Source organism: Achroia grisella, unplaced genomic scaffold (assembly GCF_030625045.1).
Source record: "Achroia grisella isolate CSIRO2021 unplaced genomic scaffold, CSIRO_AGI_Agris_v1 utg642, whole genome shotgun sequence".
Taxonomy (NCBI): Eukaryota; Metazoa; Arthropoda; class Insecta; order Lepidoptera; family Pyralidae; genus Achroia; species Achroia grisella.
The window spans coordinates 3,860,150-3,880,561 of NW_026712979.1; the positions used below are offsets into that span (position 1 = coordinate 3,860,150).

General features: G+C 31.5%; 2 protein-coding genes across 2 annotated transcripts; one reads left to right on the forward strand and one right to left on the reverse strand.

The window, feature by feature from the left end:
- Positions 1-669: 669 nt before the first annotated feature.
- LOC131849537 (uncharacterized) lies at positions 670-5,839 on the reverse strand. Its single transcript, XM_059199624.1, has 3 exons — positions 5,629-5,839; positions 1,924-2,166; positions 670-1,868 (listed from the first exon to the last, which is right to left on the reverse strand). Exons 1-3 carry the CDS (start codon positions 5,837-5,839, stop codon positions 670-672), a joined length of 1,653 nt encoding a protein of 550 aa, XP_059055607.1.
- Positions 5,840-6,211: 372 nt separating this feature from the next.
- On the forward strand, positions 6,212-14,773 carry LOC131849478 (O-acyltransferase like protein-like). The gene is made up of 13 exons (XM_059199560.1): positions 6,212-6,398; positions 6,699-7,041; positions 7,325-7,516; positions 7,769-7,848; positions 7,995-8,197; positions 8,446-8,560; positions 9,079-9,293; positions 10,525-10,718; positions 11,073-11,211; positions 12,649-12,835; positions 13,613-13,755; positions 14,250-14,355; positions 14,694-14,773. Exons 1-13 carry the CDS (start codon positions 6,212-6,214, stop codon positions 14,771-14,773), a joined length of 2,184 nt encoding a protein of 727 aa, XP_059055543.1.
- Positions 14,774-20,412: the final 5,639 nt, after the last annotated feature.

Here is a 20,412-nt window from a genome sequence, read left to right on the forward strand (position 1 = left end):
GGTCTCACCACTGCTGTGTAAAGCCATAGGGCAATTTTGGGGTTGATTCCCCATCTGGGCCATGTATCCGTCGGCTTATACCTAGGGATGTTTTCGTGTTTTGAGTTATGTTGTCTATGTGTGTGTTCCATGTCAGTTTTTGGTCGAAGGTTACGCCCAGGTACTTGACTTCTTTGGAGCACTCTAATATTCTTCCATTTACTTTAGGCATGACAAGTTTGTCAAGTTTCTTCCAGTTTTTGTAAACGGAACAATTACTGTTTTATCAGGATTTACTGATAATTCATTTTCCTTACACCATTTAACTATGATGTCTAGTGCTCTTTGGATGCGGTCTGATATTGTTGTTACAGAACCCTCTGACCATGATTTTTAAATCGTCTGCGTAGCCTTGTACCTCAAATTGGTTTTTGGTCATAACATCTAAGAGCTGGTCTACCGTTAGTAGCCACAGCAGTGGCGATAAAACGCCTCCTTGAGGGCATCCTTTGGTAGGTTGGAATTCTAACGTACTATTGTGAAGAGTAGTTTTAATGGTTCGATTTGAGAGCATTGCTTTGATCCATTGAGTGGTGGTTTCATCCACTTTCTTGCGGATGAGTCCCTGTGAGATGGTCTCTATGGGCGTGTTATCAAAAGCACCCTCAATATCGAGAAATGCACATAGAGCTATTTGTTTGTCCTAAATGGCTTCTCGACCTTGTCGGTGAAATCGAGCAAGGCGGTCTCTGTGGAATGTCCCTTGCGGTAGGCATATTGATTCCTGTGCAGGGGAGCATTTTCGAGGATTGTAGCTCTAATGTGTTGGTCCAGAACCTTTTCCATGGTTTTTATTATGAAAGAGGTTAGGCTTATAGGTCTGTGAGACTTTGGCTGCGAGTAGTCTCGTCGACCGGTTTTCGGTACGTAGGTAACTTTGACCTTCGTTAATGGTTCTGGTATAAAACCCCAGGCAAAGCTGGCTCTAAATATTCTTACCAGATAGGGAGATAGGATGTCAAGCCCTTGTTGTAACAGGGCCGGGAAAATTCCATCTTCTCCCGATGATTTATATGGCTTGAAAGATTTTATAGCCCATATAATTTGTTTTGGTCGAAAAATCCTCGCAGCTCTGTTCCACGCCTCATGGTTGGGCTTTTGTAGATGTGAGCTTGGAGGATTCTCCTTATCTCTTGAGATATGAACCGAACCAGGGAAGTGGGTTGTAGATAGCAGCTGTAGAGTTTCTTCCTCTGATGTCGTATAGGTACCATTGGGCCTTTTCATAAGTCCAATTTGGTTATTTGGCGCCTTGGCAAGCATTTTGTGTAATCTGGATCCTTGGGGAGTCTGAGTTATCTCCTCGCGGAAAGCACGCCATGATGCTCTTTTGGCTTTCCTAATTTCGCAGTAGTATTCCGTTTGGGCTTTACTATATTGGGCCCATTCGAAAGGTTTTTTAGCCCTGTTGGATAATTTGCGAGTTTTCTTCCTCAGCTTTTCTAGACTCTTATTCCACCAGGGTGTTTTACATTTGGCGGTTTTGGTTTTGATGGGACAGTTGTTCTGGTAGGCACTTATTATGCCACTTAGAAGTATGTCCACAGCGAGTTCTAGTTCTAGAGGAGATTTGATACTCTTCGGAAGGTCCGCAATTAGGCTTGTAAGACTGTCTCTGTATTTAGGCCAATCTGTAGCCTTTGGGTTTCTGTAGAGTATGGGGTTTGAGTCTGTTGCAGCCTCAATTGTGAATCTGATGTGCTTGTGATCAGACATGGAGTTCTCATTGCTGACATGCCAATGAGTGATATATTCGGCCAGTTTGTCGGTCGCGAGTGTTATATCTAGTACCTCTTGTCTTGTGGCAGTGACGAACGTCGGTGTGCACCCTGTATTTAGGATTTGAAGACAGTTGGTTAGTATAAAATATATCAAGTGACTTACCTCTGGTGTTGATGTCAGAGCTTCCCCAGTTTGTGTGATGGGCGTTTGCATCGCAGCCCACGAGGAGTTCGGCCTTGTGCTTACGGGCGTATTCCACCACAGGCTGTAGGCCGGTTGTCGGGTCTTTGATGATTTTGTTGTTTACATCATGTCCAGGTAGGTATGCAGAGCAGACCAGTACTTTTGACCCTGTGCATCCAGGGAAATTGACGAAGGCTGTCACTAGGTCATCTGTACATAGTTCTGGAACAGTCAGAAAATCTAGTTTCTTATTAAAAAGAATGCATGCTCTAGGTTTAGTGCCAGTGGTATTAAAAAGAATATTACCTGAGGCATTGAGGCCTAAAGGCGTGGCTTTGTTGAGCCATGGCTCTTGTATCAGAGCAAGGTCTATATATATATTATATATATATATGGAAGAGGTTTTCTATGACCGCTGTTGCTGCCATAGCATATATATAAGTTGACCTGGACAATGTTGGCTCTGATACATTTCTTGCGTGTGGGCGTGTTAGCAGCTTCCTTTCGCCTTCCCTGTGGGACGTGGGCGTCCCTTTGGGTTGCGATTGGAAGCTGTGGCGCTCCTGCCGCGATCTTTCCGTCCCGTCTTGAAACTGGGGATCCTCGTCTGCGAGGTCCCCTTTGGCTGGGGAAAGCTGCCTCTGGCGGGTTTGGCGTTGGTGTCTACGCCCTTCGCCGCTTCGGATGGTGTGGGTATTTCTATGGCAGATCTTCCATTACCGTCCGAAGTAGGCTGTCGTGTATAACTGTCCATAGAACTTCTCAATTTCCCTCAAAAATTCGGGTTTGGACGATACGATCCCAATTTTGACGGCATTGATCACAGAGACATCAATGAAAATCTGTCTTCTCGTTGACAAGATGAAATCTATCTCGTTTTTTGTGGCACCATCGGGACTAATCCACGTCCATTTCCGGTGTTCCGGCTTCCTGAAGAAGGAGTTCATCATAAAGAGGTTCTCCTTCTCCATGAAGTCGGCCAGCATTTGACCTCGGAAGTTCCGATCACCGACACCAAATTGCCCCACTCTCAGCTCATCACCGCTTCGTTTGCCCAATTTTGCGTTTGAGAATCGGCTACTATCTATTTTTCATACTCCTAAGTGATAAGGGTTTGGACAACCCTAACATTTTACACATACAACCAACCTACATGATACATACAACCCTAATTTTCACCCTTCTATCACCAACCCCTATTTTTATATAGCGTTATTAATTTATATGGCAAAACAACGTTTGCCGGGACAGCTAGTAACTTATAAAGCAAGCTGTTTAGCGACTGAAATTGGTGAGACTAAGCCCACGCTGATGACTATTTATAATTTACCCTAACAGAATAGCTGCTACCAATAACGCCGTCTTTTTGTGTGATAAAAGATAACCTATGATGGATATCCTTATGTTCATAAACAGTCATATGTACTTTTGCATTTTATTATTAAATATAATATAAAATACTATGAAATATGGGTTAAATTTATATTTATTTGTAGGTCCAAAGAAGGTGGCACAAGTCAAACCAGCCACCGCTGATGGTCCGAAGCAGGGACAGGATTAGCGACACCAAATCACCTCATGATTAGATACTAGAGTTATTTTGGAATATGTTTTTATATAAGCAGTACCTCCTTGATGATTTTGGATTGGCTCATCAAATGCTTATTTATTAAAATTTAAATTAAATTCAATTTATAGGTATGTTAAGTCTACTACAAAGTAATAAGTAGATAGTATTAAATAAAGCATATTGCTATCTCTGTAATTTTATAAATATTTATTTTATATATTTTTCTGTTATCACATGAACTCGTTTAAAAATTAGAGAGAGAGAACTTGTTGTATGTTCTGTGATACTAATATAAATTACTTTAGATTATCCGTAGATACTTCCGTTGTATTACTTTCAAGTCTCCTATATATATTTATCGTTATTATAATATTTCAAATCCTTTCGTAAAAGCCAATTCGCCGATACTAATATTATGTGAAGACTTCATTAATTCATTAATTCATCATTCTTCATCAATGTTTACTGTGAAGTAAAATGCAATATTACAAATGTTTTTTTAAATAAGCAAAATGTTATAAAATTCTGCCTTTATCACCATCTCATTACCAGGCACCGAGAATTAAAATGACAAACTAATTGTAATTCACTTTCGTTAGAACAAACATGTAAATAAACTCATAAAAATATGTACGAGTAACATTTTTAGTTACTTTTATTTATTTAACATATATGTTTTTGTAACTAAATATTAGTATAGTTTTAGGTAAATCTATATTTAATAAATATGTGATAAATGCTTATATAAACGATTTTTTCCCATTTCACTTAGATTAATTTTCTTATCTAAATACACTGGAAAAATGCTGCACACCCACTCGTGTTTACTACAACAGCACGAAGAACCTCGTAATCATACGACGTCCACGACAACATTTCTACGATTTAATTATAAGGTGTCTTCGTCTGTAGTCATTTCAATATTCAAGTAAAATAGAGCATATAAATCAATCTGCTTTATGATGGATGAAACACATGGGCGACATAGAGATGCCCATGTAGACGACTTTAGACTAGGTTTGCCCTGGTAAAAATATTATTATACTATAAATAATTACCTACTTCGTAAGAAGTCTCTACCTAATATAACACATTACTTTGTTTTACAAATTATATATTTGGCTACTTCAGAAGAATATCATACGGGAGCTACGATGGATATATAAATTATGAGTTTTCAATCAGTGCATTACACAACCATTCCGCACTTTCTACGTAACATATTTAGTTACGTAGAAAGTCTTCTCTATAAGAAATAAAATCTCCTTCTTCCTATATATCCTATAATATTAACAAAAAGTATAGATTTTGACTAAGCGTCGTAGTTTAATAGTAAAATATCATCATTATGTCTATATATAATTCATAAAAAATCGCATTAACTATAATTATGAATACGTAATTATAGGTAATAAGATTTTTTGTAATTCTCTCCGGAAGTCTAAATTGAATATTCAATTTCACTCTAACACACAAAAATTACTAAACGGATTTTAATGGAACTTTACGACAATAATGGAATTTAATGCGGGTGAAACTACGTGCACAGCTAGTGATATATAACTATTGAATAGAAGAATGATACTCGTAGATTATATATATAATCCTCAAGTACCATACGTAGGACACGTGATGAAACCCAGATTGCTTTTATTTTTGTCTTGAAAAAAAAAATGTATTACGTTTTATCAATATATATATTATCTTCATATCTAAAGTAGATGTAGATTATGATTTGACTACCTGGTTCATTACCCTTGGGCTGATTAGACTTAATTATGTACCTGAATCAATAATTACATCCCCGATGTGTACAACCGTTGAATTAAGATCAATTTAAAGTAAATAATAACAATTATGACCCTGCTATAAATCTAAAATATAGCAGTACAATATGTAATAGCAATACAAATCAACGATATGTTATTATTTTTCCAATTGAAATATTATATATCAAATAGATATGAACTATACATTACACTGAACTAGTTTTTAGAAATTTATATTATTTTTAGATACGAGTTTTTATTTTAGAGCAATGGGCTACGCTCGTCGTTTCTCTGCGTGCACTTATCAGAAATGAAGATATCCTCAGAAGAACTAAAGTGACCGACCGATAGCCCGAAGAATTGCGAAAGTGAAGTAGCTCGTAAGACAGATGACCGTTGGGGCAGTAAAGACTTTGAGTACCGACCGCAGACCGGAGACGCAGCGTGAGAAGGCCTCCGACATGGTAGACCGACGATCTGGTGAAGATCGCTGGAAGTCGTTGGATGCAAGCAGCCGAGCACCGAACAGGCGGGCTAATATGATGATGATGGTCATCGTCATCATCGCAGCCCGGAAGACGTCCACTGCTGGACATAGGCCTCCCCCAAAGATCTCTACGACGATCAGTCCTGCGCTGCTCGCATGGTGGTCATATTGCAAATAACTTACCTATGATCAAAACACGTGTTTAATTAAAAAAGTAGAACTTGAGATTCTTTATCAAGTAATCAACCACAACGCCAGGCATAGTAATTTAATATGAGATCGATAAATTACAAATTGGCAATATTATAGATAAGATTACCTGTTATATATATATAAATATAACGTTTAGATTAGAACGCTTAAATATATTTTTAATCATAAAACACTGACGCGTATGATATTAGTGGTTAATAACTTAATTGTTTGGAATAATAAATAACTATGTTGTTCAAATTAATTTTAATAATTATAGCTTTAATTGCTGTAACTGTAAATAGCCATGTTCAAATGGTTGTACCAGATAACAAAAATGTGTTTGATCTCAATTTGTACGAAGAAGTATTAGATGCAGAACAATGTGTGGAACAAATAAGATACATTTTAAATGATAATATTCTTCTAAGCCAATGTAAGTATGGACCAACAATTATATTGTATATTAATTTGTTCTTACAGTTTGTTGTAAACGAAATAATGAATGCAACATTACTTCAATAGTACAAACTTTGAAGAAATGGTAATAATACATTCCGATAATGCTTTTTACAAAGAGTTTCGGTTAGCTCTTCTCTGATAGTAAATTCTTCTCACTTTTTTTTAAAAAAAAAAATAGTGATATTGTATTTAATAACGTCCTGACAGTGTTAATTGTGTTTTCTATATTCAAATTAATTATGCTTTTTTATGAACATCAACTACATGTTTCTAGTTTTGACCTCGGGACCAAGAACTCCTCGAGGTATATTAAAGGGAAATTTAGTTGATATGGGCAGTTACTATGAATGTTTGGAAATACAAGAAAAAGTGGAAGATATGAGTATTGAAGGCAAATATTGCATGGTAAATGTTCCATTAAATCAAAATTTTAATATAATGAACGTACCTGAGGAATCAAAGTTGAAAGACATATCGTGGCCAGATCTTCCATGGCCAGAGTTAAATTCAAATACAACACGTATAAAAAAGAAAACATACGACGCTTTAATAAAATATAAATGGCTAAAATCGGAATTTAATAAAATACTAGGTTTAACAATGGAAAATACATTGAGGTAAGTTATGTAATATAGAATTTTACATTGTTTATTTTCTTGTATTTTTATTTTTTATTACAATTCGCCCGAAAACATTTATAATGAATAGAAAAGATAGACCAATATTGTTAACGACATCTGCACAATTGTATTTTATATATGTTTAAATATACGTTGAACAGATTAGACACTGTTTCGACTTAGTTACTCATAATATAAAGACTATTGTTTTTTGTTTAAATTTTATTTTTATAATAAATATAATATTTATGAATCCATTTAATGTATAATAAATTTTCAGAAATGATATCTCAAATAATCAGTTACCTAATTTGGCATTCAATCTGGCCGTTTGTATTCCAAAACCTTGTTCTGTGAACATAACAATAAATAATCTGTTGGGCAATTTTGGTGGAGAAAGATTGGAGATCAGAGAGCGATATTGCAGACTTCCAAATGACAAACCTTGGATAGCTGTGGATTATGTGGCTATGTATGTAAATTGCTAAATATATTAATATATATTATTTTTATTCATTAACTGTATTCACTATCTGTAATTATTATTATCTGTGCATGTAATAATTATTCATAGTGATTCTCCTATAGCGATGAACATGAATTTTCTTAAATTTGTAACTATTTAATAATTTGAAAATATTAAATATTGTATCATTATTATTTATATCTCTTTTTGTTGGTTTATATAAATACAATTATATTAGAAAAGTTTATCTTATTTTAGAGCCATATTCTCCACTATTGGTCTATTAACTCTCTTGAGTACATCTTACGACATTCGTCACGTGATAATTCTGAAAAAAGGTATGTGTTAACCTATACAAAGAATATTTTAAATATAATTTTTTTAAACTAATATTTACCATTGTTTGGTTTTTTTATTCATGTTAAAAGATGTAAATACACATCTTTTGTTGCATAAAATTAATATAATACTCTTATTTCTCTAGATCCAAAAACTATGAACAAATTATATCAGTCCTTCTCAATATACACAAATACACGACGATTAGTAACCTATAAAGCCGTTCCTGGAGCTGTGGAATGTTTGGATGGAATCAGGGCATTTGCAATGATGTGGGTTATAATTGGTCATACGTTTGCCAACCAATTGGTAGGAGCTACAATGTGGAACCCACTGGATGCTTTCTACGTAAGTGAGAAAAGTTAGCAACAAGAATTGCAGAAAATTAGTAATTAAATAACATGAGCCTTTACCATTTAAATGTCACAGAAACTGATAACCCATGTAGTAGAATATGGCAATCAATACCATATTTCAACCTGAAAATCTGGAATACAACTAGCTTTTAGACCGAAATTTAAAATATTTTGCAGAATTACTTTTATTTCTTTTAAATTACATTAGAACATAATTATTTATATATATGTATTTTGCAGTGGATATCCTCCTTTTGGTCTCTTTGGATTACAACAGCTCCTATTACAGTTGATACCTTCTTTACGATAACTGGTATTTTATTAGTTTATACAACAGCGGGAAAAATGACAAGATGTAAGTTATTTTGCAATAGTTTATTCAATTAATATTTAAAATTATTAAGAAAAGTAATAATATGATAATAATATGAACGGATGGCTAATCTAGTGATACGGATTTTTCTAAAAACATCTTTGTCTATTCAATTTAGATTATTATTAAGTATATTACTAACTTTTGTATTAAAACATAGACAATCTGAGCATGTTAAGTATTGCGTACACCAGGGGTAACAATTGTGATGGTATGTCGTCACTGTATCCGCCACGTTTCGTGTTGAAGCCTCAAACCATTGTGTTCGGATCAACAACCTCTATATATATATATATATATATATCGAATGTATGTCGCAAAATATGATACAATAAATTATTATCCGTTAGTATATAGGTAATGAGTAGTAGTATATATATACAGAATTAGCAAACTTGAGGTATTTATTTTAAATATTATATTAATACAATAGTAATGGATGCATGTTTTGATAATTGCGTTGTTGACATTAATACTCTGTCTTATATATTTGTTTTCAGCAAAATTTGTGAAGAATATTCACCTTTTCTACCTGAATCGTTATCTACGTCTTTTCCCTATTCTGGCTGCTACTATTCTCCTACAAGCATCTTTTTTTAATCAAGTTACTGATGGGCCAGCTTGGGGTACCGTTGCTCAACAAACTCACCAATGCAGAGTGCATTGGTGGCCAACGTTATTATATATACAGAACTTCTATAGCCCTGGATTTACGGTTAGTTTTATTTTTAATTTGTTGTTAGTAAATCAGAAAGATCTTATGTCTATAATAACAAAATGAATATTTTTCCGATTATATTTGTCACAACAAATTTTTAAATTTAACCAGCGCTTAGTTCGTAAATTCATTACAGTTAACATAAACTGCAAAATTTCATTATCATCTACTAGATAATCTTTTTTTATTTTTGTATTATATCTAAGAGCCGTTTCGGTCATGTCAGATTTCAAACAAAAATTTATTATAATCGGTTATTCTTTTAAGAGCTACGATACTACAGATATGTAAAAGTTATATCACCTATATATGTAGTCGTTGTTAAAAATAATATTATCTACTCGATAATTGTGACTAGACTTAAATTTATACGTGGATACAATAATATAATACTGTTACTGGTTAGTCGAATAAAGTCCTAAGTATCAGACGAATAAATTAACACACGTATTATCTAAGCATTAAAATTTAATTTTATGTACCTGTAAACCTATAAAAATGAAACTCAATTAATTTTATCAACCATTTACTTTTGTAATCTCCTCATAGAATCAATATTTTATATGCACGTAGAAGGAAAATAAAAGTGATTATAACAAACAGATAAATATAGAGAACAATTATATAATTACAGCTATTCGGTTTTTATTAAGTTGTATAAATATATAACACACTTTCTTGTTCTATTTTTGTTTCAAAGACGATAAGATCGAGATATTCTTAGCTAATTACAATAAGTTCTAAACTCCTTTTTTACTTGACAAAGTGATATACTATCACTAGGAATATTTCTGTGTCATAAGCACAGACTTTTAGAGACTTCTAAATTTAAGTTTAATTAAATGAAACAAATGCGTTAATTTAAATTTCATAATTTTCCAATCTTTATCAATCAGAATATTTCTCATTGACATAAAATACACCGTTACTGTTACCATTACTGTCATCGCTGCTGGAGCAGTCAACATTGTTTTAACTGTCGATGTTACGATGAACTTGACATGCCTACAACCGCTCGGTATATTTTAATCAGGTATCAGGGGGCGAACCTACCGTTTCTTGGATTATTTTAAATTGGTGATTTCTTCACTAGATACTTAGTCAGAAATATATGTAAATTGACACAAAAATATTTATTTGAACTCATGACCTCTTGGGTACAATTCAAAGTACTAAGCCTAAAGCTCTTTTTAAACTTGTGTATACGTAATATGCTCTTATTTTTTAGTGTCTGCCTCATACCTGGTACTTGGCGATTGATTTCCAGCTTTTCGTATTATCACCTCTCATTCTCTTTTGGGTAGTTAGCGGAAGAAAGCGAACTGCTTGGGTAGCATTGGTTTCTGGTTTATTAATATCACTAAGTGCCGCTACTACATTTAATTTCATAATGGGATTTCGTTCTGCCTCGATAACAGTTAGGTAAATAAGTGCTTCTTTTTTATTAGAATTTTGTTAAAATATACTTAAAGCTTTTGTTTATTAAAATGTCAACTATCTAATAATCTTATTATTTTTTTTTTATATAAAGAATGTCGCAATATCTTTAAATAGTTAAAATCTGTTTGTAGAATGTATTACTTTTTATGAGTACTTTAATAATTTTGATCAGAGATATCTGCTACAAAATACACTTAAATAAATGGATTGAAAATTTTGTGGATATATATATTTATATGTATGTTGAATTCCTCTAGTCAAATATTTTATTTTGTAGGTAAGACTATTTTATTGTATATCGTATTATTGCTTTAAAATATATATTATTTATTGTAGTGAACCAAAGGAGGGCCAACCTAATTACGATACTGGATTTTATGTAAACACCCTGACAAGAGCTCCCCCATTTTTTGTGGGAATGATTATTGGCTATGTGCTACATCTCTGTAAAGGAAAAAAAATCATGATACCGAAGGTATTTTTTTTTTTTTTAAACATATATTATATTTTGAATCGTATTTGTTCTTTTAATAATAGTTTTTTTTTGTAATAGATCAAACTGACTAATTTTATCAGATTTTTGAGAAAGTATCAATTAACCAAAACATGAGCCATTAACTTACCTATTATTATAATTATAAGACAAAAAAATATTATGCATAAACATGGCAAACAAGCACTTCGAAACAACTAATCAGCTTTAGATAATAAATATTTAGGGCAAATTTATTAATTGTCGTATGCTATACAATTATTAATATACTAAAAATTATGAATATACCTTACAGTATTTTATCAACTATATCTATTTGACCTTCAAAGTGATCCGATAGCATTATTCTTTATCAATTCTCTAATGACACAGAAAAAATAAATAAGTTCGTTGATCCTATAATCGTTACTAACATCGTTGTACCTTGTCAAAATAACATTAATAGTCTAATTGTTCACAAACGTTAGAAGCTGGCAAAAATGTTACAATGACAAAGTGCCAAATTGTATAGATGATCTGTACTACATATATGAGTATTGTTTTTTTTGTAACCGAAACGGGAGTCTGCCTAATGGAAATTGTCAACCGTCAGTCCTATATGAACAGCACCAGGAACATCGTTATTATGTACCCGCACTATTATTCTTGCATTGCCATTCTGAAGGATTAAGATATCTCTTATCCTGTAATTTCATTGCCTAATTCTATTATATTCGCACCCTACAACAGAAATACAGCTTACAAAGTAATCAACTTCGGGACTGTAATAGGTAATATTGCCATACAGACACACAATCGCCCTTCTTTGTCTAAATAGTAGTATTAATATTTTATAGCCAAATTACCCTATTATGGAATTGACAATTTAAAGAAAATTCATTGACTTTACTGTTATGTTATGTAACTCAGTAGGTATATATTTTTATAGAACATACAATAAGTCCAATGAACTTTCTTGCAATTTTATGTTATTCAACTTTAGGTTAGGTATAATATTATATTTATATAGAACATACTATAAGTTCAATGAACTTGCTTCCAATATCCTTTCAACGTTCAAGGTAATCAAAAGATATACTTTATCAGCTAAATAATAATGCTAATTTTCAATAAAGTATTTATGTTACTATGTATACTAAGTGGCATTACTGACAATTCCTATTTTATTTACATTTTTAATCCTAATATGACAGGGTTCAAATGTGTTTGCAAAAGTAACAATTATAGGAGTAACGGAACTACCAATATCTTTACTATAATGGACACTCAAATTAATTGACCTATTTTAAAAAATCTTTAACTTATACAAAACTACATTATTCGGAACCAATATATGAGCTTCCGTATATATATAGTATAGTATATATAATATAGTATAAATAGCAAAAACTAGATCTTTAATTGCTTCTGTTATTACAGATTCAAGTGGTTTCTTTATGGCTGATAGCAATAATATTATCTTCAGCTGTAATATTCTGCAACTATCCTCTTTTGCAACCGGATTGGGACAATCAAACTGCGGATAACTTTATCAATTCTTTCCAACGATCCACATGGGCTTTGTGTATTGGTTGGTTGATATTTTCCTGTGCACACGGATATGGAGGTATATTTTTATTACTCTATTAATTTATATTTTAAGTACTAAAGATATGAAAATTGTTATTACATAGTAAAGTTATTCAAATATGCATGTATTATAAATGTATTTCGATGATTGTAATTTCAGAGACAGTATTGACTGTCGACATTGTAGTGAACTTAATATTTGACATTTTTGTGAAGGGTATGGAATATTAACGTAGCAGTGTGTGAATCTACAGCAAGTTAAAATTATACAAAAAGTTTTTTTGTTAGCTAGATACAATTTCACGATGTTTGACATATATTAATAAAATAATATATTAATAATTAATATTAATAGATGTATAAATGCTTTATTTATCAATTACAAACACATAGCATGCATGAGCTACAGAAATATAAATTTTACAAATAAAAAATTGGTGGTGGCTTTATGTGTCGCAATGATGAAAAGGAAAACTTTGAACTCAACTATTAGAGCGAGCAGCCAATATAGCCAGTATAAATAAAGAACTCTAATTTCAAGACTGATGGTACTATAGAGTAGATGTACATTAAATACATCTTCCAATACCTTTTTGTCAACCCCCAAAAAGCTCTACATAGTTATGTAACAGTAATAGGTTGGATTTTTATTACTAATAATAGCTAAAATGAATGTTTTATGTAAAAAAAGTGGTCTGATATCAATTTCTGAAATATTTGATTAGTAGAGTTCGTCATTGTAACGAAACTGTTTTATTACTTTTATGGCATATAAATGATATAACATATGTACAATCATAGACATTTGTTTTAGGTCCTATAAACTGGGTACTTTCTCTTCGTATGTGGAAGATATTAGGAAGGCTTTCTTATGCAATGTACATCCTTCACTATCAACTTAATTTTGTCGTCAACGGTACTCTTCTGGCACCTGTGTATTTTAATGTCGAATTTACTGTAAGTACCTTTAAAACTACATCGCATAGTATATTTCTTAGTAATATAAATATGCGAACGCTGTGTGAATTGTTCAGGGTTTTTATTATTATCAAATCTCTTTTACCGAGATAGAATTTTTACAATTTGGTTAGTCTAGGGTACCTCTCTATCTACGATCTCTACCGTTAAGCAGCTTGCTTTGTAAGTTATATTCCGGGTTGAAAATAAGATGTGACAGTGGAATTATAGGGTATGGATGTTTGACTTTAGTTCACAGGAATAGTAAAACATAATGCGTACGACATGTCGCCTTATGTTTTACTATTCTATTCTATATTTACGATGCATGCATCATGTAACGATTTGATGTATGTGGTGTTATTTACGTATTTAGTCAAAGATTGTCACTTTGGATCAGGTAGACTTCTAGCTTGATGCCTAAATAAGTTACTTAAACAATCTACGTATCACAACGGGTAGTATGGATTAATAATATTTGTTGTGTTTTTCAGATTCACCGGTTTATCATTGATTTTTCAATATCTCTGCTCGCCGCTTTTGTTATCACTATATTTGTTGATTCACCGTGTTCTGTGCTGATTAAATATTTCCTCGGAGGTTAATTTACAATATATTTTTTTTATTGTTTATGATTAATTTGTCGTACACATTAAAATACATTGCAATAAAATTAAACGTTGCTAATTATCGCTAATAAACTGTAAACCTACATTTAACTTTGCAGTAGATTTCCTATGACATTTATTATTAACATGCGAAAGGAATGTAGATATTTCTTTAAACTTATTAATGAATTTATATAATTTCTAAATATAATTTTATTTTTGTCTTTCTATTGTAAAGTTATTTTTTATAAATTTCTAATCATTTATATATATATTTTTAAATTATTGTAGTGTTAATGTTGTAACTATATGGACATTACTAATTCACAGGATCAAGAAGAATAGAACAAAGGCCAACAACGGTAGATTTATCTATTGAAAACAAGAAAGATAATGTTGAATCTCCATAATATTTTATATGTATAATTGATTATGTAATACAAATAGCTTTAATCTTTTTTTACTGTGAACTATACTTTTGTATAAAATTATAATAATTATTAAATTGTTTAATAAAAATTGGTGGATAATGAATAAACAATATAAATATGTGTACTAAGTTATTTCAAAAAAGGAGCGGGTATCTAACGGATTTAGTACGAAATAAAGTTAGTAATACCTTTGACTTAATTGTGGTCTTTCAAGTAATACTAACTAGTAGTGTAAGTCTCTAGCAAACTATTTATATTATATTTTATTAATGTCCTTAAGAGATTTTAGATCACGCTTACCAATATTTTTTTAATATGCACTGTTTTATATTAAAAAACGCCATCTAAGTTAAAGTTATTCCAATATTTAATATCATTACTACTACTGATATTAGTACATGTAAGATTGCTTTAACGAACACAATTTGAATGCACGCGTTTTAGTTCTAAAATAATTTTACAGATGGCAGTATTTCGAAAAATGCTTTCGCAAAAAAATGCTTTGCTGAGTGGGCGACTAGACATTTGTCTCAATCTAACTATTCATAACTTGGTGATATCTTTGTAACAAGAAAATAGGTATGGTTGAAACTATTACGATGGTATCCACAATATACTGTTATAATAATTCCTATATATTATACACTAACTAAATAACCACAATTTTGCCCACTTAATTTTTTTTATAAATGTGTAATTTCAAATATTCTGAAGGCCTGATGGTAAGTGGTAACCATCGTCTATAGTACTATATACTTGACCAGCAGCACGACAACATGTGAGACTCACGTTACCCTTCACACGTTGCTATTCTGGAGGGCTAAGCTGTTATCCATTAGTATTAATTTAGTCTATTAGGTTTATATTTCACCATTCAACTAAAATACAGCATACCAAAAAAGCTTCTCGACGGTTGAAATAGTATACCCACCAATTAAATTCGGTGCTAGTTTATTTGTTACCTCAGTTGTATTGCTGTTTAGCACATCGCCTTACTAAGATAGCAGCGGGTTCAGTTCCATCCACGATGTAAAGATTTGTAGTCATGAGTATGATTGTTTTTATTAGTCTGGCTGTTTTCAATATATAATATGTATGTATTTATAAAAAAATATATTTAAGTATTTATAAGTTATCTAGAACCCATAATACAATGTGTATTCTTCTTAGGACTAGATAGCGCTGTGTGAATTGTCCAGAGTTTTTATTTGTTTATCTGTGCATTTACATAGTTTCATACTTTAAAGATTAGTAAAGACAATACATAATAAAAACGAAACTTCATTGCGAACGGTAAGAAAAAGTAGCTTAGCAAACAGCAATCTTATCGCTTAAAGCAATTTCATACAAATCACATATACCTACTTGTATGAATTATTTGAGACGATAGAGGAAGAGTTTTTATATATAGTGAGTATAAGACGAAGTCGCTGCTCTAGTAAAAATTTGTTTATTATAACGTTCAGAAGCATATTGAAATTTAAAAAAACTGTTTTATATGTAAACGAGTTACGATCTTAACGATCTTAACGTTCGCTCCATACCTTTTCAAGTTTTGTAAATTACCATTAAACGTATATTAGATAGTACTATAAGTGTAAACACATCATTAATAGGACAACCAAATGTGCTTTTCAAACTATGATATAATTTTAACAAAAAGTCAAGATTTTTTTGATTTTTTATCCATTACAACCATACAAAAAATCAAATGATTTCCCTTTATAATATTGGTATTACAAAAAAACCCTTTAAACATAGTATGAATAGTTACGTCATGAAGTAACTAAAGTTACAAGGAACGGGAAGGAATAGAAATAAAACTATAACATTATACGATGCATTAGGTGTATCGTATATCGTTGTATAATGACCAGAGTCCATGAAGCCTTTCATAGCTTTATGGAACGATTACCATTTTCCACCAATAAATATAAAGTATAGGTTCACTGCGGTATGGACGAACAGCAATAAAAATAAATTCCCTGGATTATTTAATCTGATAAACCTAACTAAAACGGCAACGGTTGTTAGTAACTATGTATAACAAAAAACTTAAACATTTGAGAGTCATTATTATATATTGTGACATCTAACGCTATTTGGTGTACCGTAGACAATTAGAAAAACCACTAATTTTATCGGAATACTTTCTTTACGGTACAAAATAAGGGCATGATAATACTAATTCTATATATATATAATACTAATACTAATAATGATAGTTAATCGAGTTTTAAGACGAATAATTTTGTAATAAATAAAGGTTTTCTTTCAACTTTCATGTTAAACCCCGTTTAACTATATTAAAAAGTGTACTAAATGCGTTAATATTAAAAATAAGTAGGTAATAAATAGTTACATAAAAGCGGTTCTGTAATGTTAGATACTGTGAATTCGCTAAACATTACCTCATCCATACAAGTGTTTATAGAGATCAAATCGAATATTTTAAAACTAAATTGAAATGTTATGTAGCCTATGAAGATATAGAACAGTAATATCACAAACGTTAATTGCACTTGCCCGCTTTTTCTCAACCATTAAATCCTGCCTCATTCACATACAAAAGGCAAATGCATTACCCTTTGTGACATTTCAAAGCAGAAAACATCTCTTGTTTGCTCGTTCATATTTTGCGGAAAGTTTGTTCCAACCGGCGACCGCTTCTTGGGTTTTTTGTCCATTAGCTAACTGCTTTGCAAGCTGAGACGCATATTTTTTTTATTCAATAACGAAATAACCTTCTTAAGATTATGTAGATTAGGTTGAAAGTAGCTTTTATTTGTATAAAATATTTACACATTGCTCTTATGTCAGGGAGGTAAAAAAATATTATTTCGAATTTTTTGTCTTTTTGTTTAATCATCATCATCATCATCAGCCCACTGCAGTCCACTGCTGGACATAAGCCTCTCCCAAGGCACGCCACTGGGCACGATCTTCAGCCCTTCTCATCCAGTTTTGTTTAATATCACCCATTATTAATATAGTTAATCGGGTCTTAAAACGACGGTTATGTACGTTAACTTAGGTTACATTAAATTTTCAATGAGTGTAAATATATGGTAAAGATTTAGTAACCATTTTCCATAATACACTAATATTGAATAACGCCTGAAAAAATGGAGATTATTAGGATTAACATATAAGTTCTATTAAAATACAACGTTTCTTTTTTTAGATAATTCATGATATCGTATATATGAACGTCAAATCTCATCATTGTCTAATCAGCGCTTAGTACTAAATAGATAACGAATCAGATCGCCAGACATATTTTCGCATTTATAATATTACGACGTAAATATACATATATATATTTATAAGTAAATTTCACCAATATTCGTTTATTGATATTTGACGATTTAAATGCCACTATTTGCCTTGGATAGGATATCGCCTTGGGGGCACGAAAGTAAAGATTTTGGACTTGGGTGTCAAAAATCTTTACCCCGTGAGCCTCAAGGGATATCTACTTTGAATAGAAAATAAGTACAGCTAGCCAAAGGGAAAACGTTACCTACTGGCTACAGTGTGTCACATCGGAGCAAGATTCTGAAGACATATCTTAAAACACGGACTAAATAATGATGAGAATATCTCGAGACAATTCACACAGCATAATCTAGATGCAAACTAGGTGTAAAGCTTCTGTTGTGGGTAATAAACAACTAATACATATGTATATAGATACATTTGTATATTTAAATTTCATGTATGCAGTTAGAAAAATAATGTATATACATACATAGATACATTTTTTTCTAACTACATATATAGTATACATAAAAAAACACTTGCTAGTATCAGTCTGAGTGTTTTGTATATATATTACATAGAAAATCCCCACACAAATACAAACATTCATACTTATAAATACAAATGTTTGTTCTGTGCGAGGAATTGAACCCGTCATTATCGAAAAACTAAACTACCGAGGCCGTCAGATTGCTACACATTGGTATAAAAATTGATTTAACTCTTTCTAGACATATTCGATAACAATTCGTATTCGTGAATAACGATATATGTATACACAGTAGGCATAGATTAAAGTTTAACTGTATTGTATATATTACGAAATTAGGTATGCATTAAAAATATTACATATTTAGAACCCAGAATGTTAGTAAAAGCCTAAACTAATAAAAAAACCAAACCGAAACGTTCCACTCGTTAAAGCAAACATTTACAATAAAAATTAAAATAGACGTATTTTTAATGAAATTAGGTTGCTTGAAATATATATATTTATATAGAAATGTATATTATATGTACGTATATGTGCTCTTAAATACTCCAATCTTGTGATATGTATAGGCAATATTTCAAGTAGTTAATTAATTCAACGTGGCCTAATAATTACAGTTTTGATCTATGTAACTTAATAGGGATATAGGCATTACTTAGTGTTATTACAAATGCCAACTAGTTTACCCAATTTTATGAATACACTAGCTGATCCAGCGAACTCCATTTCGCCTCAAAATTAAATATGTCAAAGACTTTTTGAAGTTTAGTTACGCAATACATTATGAACGCACACTGTTTGTCAGACATCAGCAGTTTGTATGGAAACATAAAATTGTTGATTTTACTATTATACATGCAATTTCTTAATATTTTATCATCCTTTAAACCTTCCCTGGACGTCCACAAATATTTTAAGACTAAAATTAGGCAAATCGGTTTAACCGTTCTCGAGTTTTAGGGAGATTAACGAACAGCAGTTAATTTTTATTTTATACAAATACATAAACAGCTGTTACACGTGACATCATCTGCTTTTTTGGGATAATAACTATTTATTATGTCTGTCTATGTCTATGTCTGTCTCCGATACCATCTATCTTCTTATCAAATTTCAGAGATTATTACAGGAATAAGGCAACAAATAAACTGTTACAGTATGGATAATATCTAAAGTAATATCGTTCTCGGTGATCTAGCGATTTATACCACTTTACCTCAGATTGATTGCGGGTTCGATTCCTCGCAGAGTACAAGTATTTGTATTCATGAGTATGATGTGAATTGTTCTGAGTTATTATTATTATTATAAAGTGTAATATTTAATTTCATGTTTTTAATATTAAAAATATTTGACTGCTTTTAAAACCCTATACAATATCATATATATTATAATTCATTCACATGGACGTATCACGGTATAAGTATGGACTTCAACAAGTGTATGAGAAGTTGTGAAGACATGAATACAAAATATATATTACTTTTATTAAAATATATATTAATTTTATGGCAAATTTTTTTCTGGCAAATTGACTACAGACTCTGGGAGTTTAGAGTCTGTAGTCAATTTGCCAGAAAAAAATTCAAATGTGTCATAAAATATTTTCTTTGTAAAAATAATATAATATAATAATTTATAAATGATAATAATGTTTTTGTAGAAAATATATAACTTAAAATTCACAGCACTGACAATATTATCTGATTGAACAGCAAATCAATAAAATCACTAATTTATCCTGTATTTCTAAAAGCAAGAATCGGCTAACTTCTACTCAGTTCAAAAATTGTGGTGTTAATATAAATAATAATGTTAATATTAATTATTTTACGCTTCTCATGCAATTGGAAGATTTGTTTTG

Excerpts from the sequence above, each read along its gene's own strand:
- LOC131849537 (XM_059199624.1), bottom strand. The coding sequence starts at position 5,839 with ATGACCATCATCATCATATTAGCCCGCCTGTTCGGTGCTCGGCTGCTT. Across the intron at positions 2,167-5,628 it reads CGCAATTCTTCGGGCTATCG|AACTATGTACAGATGACCTA; the intron begins GTCGGTCACTTT and ends TGACTGTTCCAG. Across the intron at positions 1,869-1,923 it reads CTCTGACATCAACACCAGAG|GGTGCACACCGACGTTCGTC; the intron begins GTAAGTCACTTG and ends TCCTAAATACAG.
- LOC131849478 (XM_059199560.1), top strand. The coding sequence starts at position 6,212 with ATGTTGTTCAAATTAATTTTAATAATTATAGCTTTAATTGCTGTAACT. Across the intron at positions 7,517-7,768 it reads GCTGTGGATTATGTGGCTAT|AGCCATATTCTCCACTATTG; the intron begins GTATGTAAATTG and ends ATCTTATTTTAG. Across the intron at positions 8,198-8,445 it reads ACCCACTGGATGCTTTCTAC|TGGATATCCTCCTTTTGGTC; the intron begins GTAAGTGAGAAA and ends TGTATTTTGCAG.